At 36.6% G+C, this 3,051-nt stretch overlaps 1 protein-coding gene across 1 annotated transcript; it reads left to right on the top strand.

Annotated features, from left to right (window-relative positions):
* Positions 1 to 424: 424 nt before the first annotated feature.
* Positions 425 to 1,393, top strand: TRIADDRAFT_34454 (uncharacterized protein; the record flags this gene model as incomplete). The annotated part of the gene is made up of 1 exon (XM_002118562.1): positions 425 to 1,393. The coding sequence occupies one exon, from the start codon at positions 425 to 427 to the stop codon at positions 1,391 to 1,393; it is 969 nt and encodes a 322-aa protein (XP_002118598.1).
* Positions 1,394 to 3,051: the final 1,658 nt, after the last annotated feature.

Below are 3,051 nucleotides of genomic sequence, written 5' to 3'. Positions count from 1 at the left end.
TCCCTTAGGATGTTTTCCACTCCTTACTCTGTAGTCTACCATCAACGACGCTTCAATAACGTAATGAATAGAGTTGAATAACGCTGGAAACAGTCTAGGGTTTTAACAGTAAAATCCATACTAGTTTACCTGTGTACCCTATTTAAACAAATAACCTACTAAACAGAGTTGAATAATACAGGAGACAGTGTAGTATTTTAACAGTAAAATCTGATCTAGCTTGCCTATGTACCCTATTTAAACAAATAACCTACTAAACAGAGTTGAATAATACAGGAGACAGTCTAGTATTTTAACAGTAAAATCTAATTTAGACTGGTTTACGTCTATACCCTATCTAAAGCAACGCCATTTTGTTGTTTATTTGCAATTCAAACTCGTCCTTTTACCGGCGTTGCAACTGCAAAACTCAATGATGGTCAACATGCCATCGACTCCTGAAATTGCTGCTGTTGTTGGTATCACTGCGATTTCTTTCGGACTACTACGATATTTTGTGCAAGGTGGTATCTGTCGTAGTAAAGCTCGTCTGGATAACAAGACAGTCATTATTACTGGAGCCAACACTGGCATCGGGAAAGAAACGGCCATTGATTTAGCTAAACGAGGCGCTAGAATTATTGTAGCTTGTCGTAATGAAAGTAAAGGGACGACAGCTGCCAAAGAAATTATTCAATTAAGCGGTAATACTCAAGTTGTCTTTCGAAAGCTCGATCTAGCATCATTTCAATCCATACGTCATTTTGCTAATCATTTTAACGAGAATGAAGATCGTCTGGATATTTTAATTAATAATGCTGGCGTTTTATGGTGTCCGTATATGGAGACTGAAGACGGATTTGAAATGCAATTTGGAACCAACCATTTAGGCCATTTCTTATTAACCAATTTATTGTTGGATAAGTTAAAGGCATGTGCACCAACTAGGATCGTTGTAGTATCATCACAAGCGCATTTCCATGGCAAGATGAATTTCGATGATTTAAATGGCAAGAAAAATTACAATTCTTACACGGCTTATTTCCATAGTAAACTGGCCAATGTCTTATTTGCACATGAATTAGCTAGAAGATTACAAGGGACTGGTGTGACAGCTAATTCATTACATCCAGGTGCAGTCAAGACTGATATTGCTCGTCATTTATCAATCTATCAAAACAGCTTCTTGAACATTCTAGTACAGCCTCTTTATTGGCTTTTCATGAAAACGGCAAAGCAAGGAGCACAAACATCAATTTATTGTGCAATCGATGAATCTATCGATGGTGTTACCGGTAAGTACTTTGCCGATTGTCGAGAAGCAAAGTGTGCACCACAAGGACGTGATGATGGAGCTGCTAAAAAATTGTGGGAACTAAGTGAAGAGATGACTGGACTTTGCAAAAACCATTAATAACCCTTTTGACGACGGTAATGGAAGATGTAAGGGCAAATTGTTGTAAACTTCTCACCGCAGCACTGGTATTGGTAGAAATGTGGATTTAATTGATCGTTTTACTCTGCCTTCCATATTATTAAACGTAGTCTATCAGTGACTGTATGTAGACTAAACGAAACTAATTGAATGCAATGATTATTGAATTATTAATGGTCCATTTAATGTATTTAGCGATAAAATAAACACCTATGTTCGCTTCAGATTTATTCCTCATGGATACCCTGTTGACTGTCTGAGCTCATGCTCGTACTTGAACATGATTTTCATGTTTTGCATCGATGATGGACTATCTGTTATTGATTAAAGAGAGTTATTTAGAATGACAGTCGCATGAATTGAATTCATGCTGCGTTAAAAGGGTTAAGGTACAAACTGGAGTTGCCCGTACCGTAATATTGCAGTATATTTTCCTGGAGTAAACTAAGATGGGTGTTTACAAGTATATCACTGACCCAGAGCCTAGAAATCATTCGCATCCTTGTCAAGCCTTTTGAAAGGGAAGGGAGCAGCAATGACAAGGATGAAATGGTACCATCGTTTTTATAGTGTTCAACTCTGAGGCAACCAAAAGCTGTTTAGGAAAGAGGTCATTCTCTCTTTATTTACTGTATGCTAAAATATAAACTGCAACTTGCAATCTAGGAAATGATCAGTAAAAGGATTTGTAAGAATGCCGTTGGAAATTGCAATAACGTTGTCAAATGGTACCATCACATTTATAGTGTTCAGCACTAGGGCAATCAAAAGCTGCCTAGGGAATAAGTTCTTCTCTCTTTATTTACAATATGCTAAAATATAAACTGCAACTTGCAATCTAGGAAATGATCAGTAAAAGGATTTGTAAGAATGCCGTTGGAAATTGCAATAACGTTGTCAAATGATACCATCATTTTTATAGTGTTCAGCACTAGGGCAATCAACAGCTGCCTAGGGAATAAGTTCTCTCTTTATTTACATTATGCTAAAATATAAACTGCAACTTGCAATCTAGGAAATGATCAGTAAAAGGATTTGTAAGGATGCCATTGGAAATTGCAACAATGTTGTTAACCGAACGTTTCTCAGGTCTAGTTCAGTACCGGGGCAATCACTTAGGAAATAGGTTATTCTCTCTTTATTGACTGTATGCCAAAATAGCAACTGCAACTTGCAACCTAGGAAATGATGAGTAAAAGGATTTGTAAGAATGCCATTAGAAATTGCAATGACATTGTTCAATGATACCATCATTTTTATAGTGTTTAGTAGTAGGGCAGTCAAAAGCAGCTTAAGAATAAGTTCTTCTCTCCTTATTGACAGTATGCTAAAATATCAACATAAACTTCCAATCTATGAAGTCCTTAATGGCAATATTTATATTAATTTCTATCGCTTTAGAAGGATAATTTTACTTTATGTGCACCAGGAGTTGCTGACGAGACTATAAAAGGCCGGTGCCTGAAAACCACTTTTTAGTTAGTTAGTCGGTTAGTTAGTCAATTTGTTAGTCAATAGCTATTCAATTGCCTGCTAAAGGGTTGCATATGAAATTCTCAGTAGATTTCTTCTCAAGGTCAAGACTGTAGTACCTAGCAGAAACAGCAACTATTCCAACTTAGAAGTTGCAAACTACA

Source organism: Trichoplax adhaerens, genomic scaffold (genome assembly GCF_000150275.1).
Source record: "Trichoplax adhaerens TRIADscaffold_207 genomic scaffold, whole genome shotgun sequence".
Lineage (NCBI taxonomy): Eukaryota > Metazoa > Placozoa > Uniplacotomia > Trichoplacea > Trichoplacidae > Trichoplax > Trichoplax adhaerens.
The sequence above is the reverse complement of the archived record's forward strand: the minus strand, read 5'-3'. Positions and strand labels throughout refer to the sequence as shown.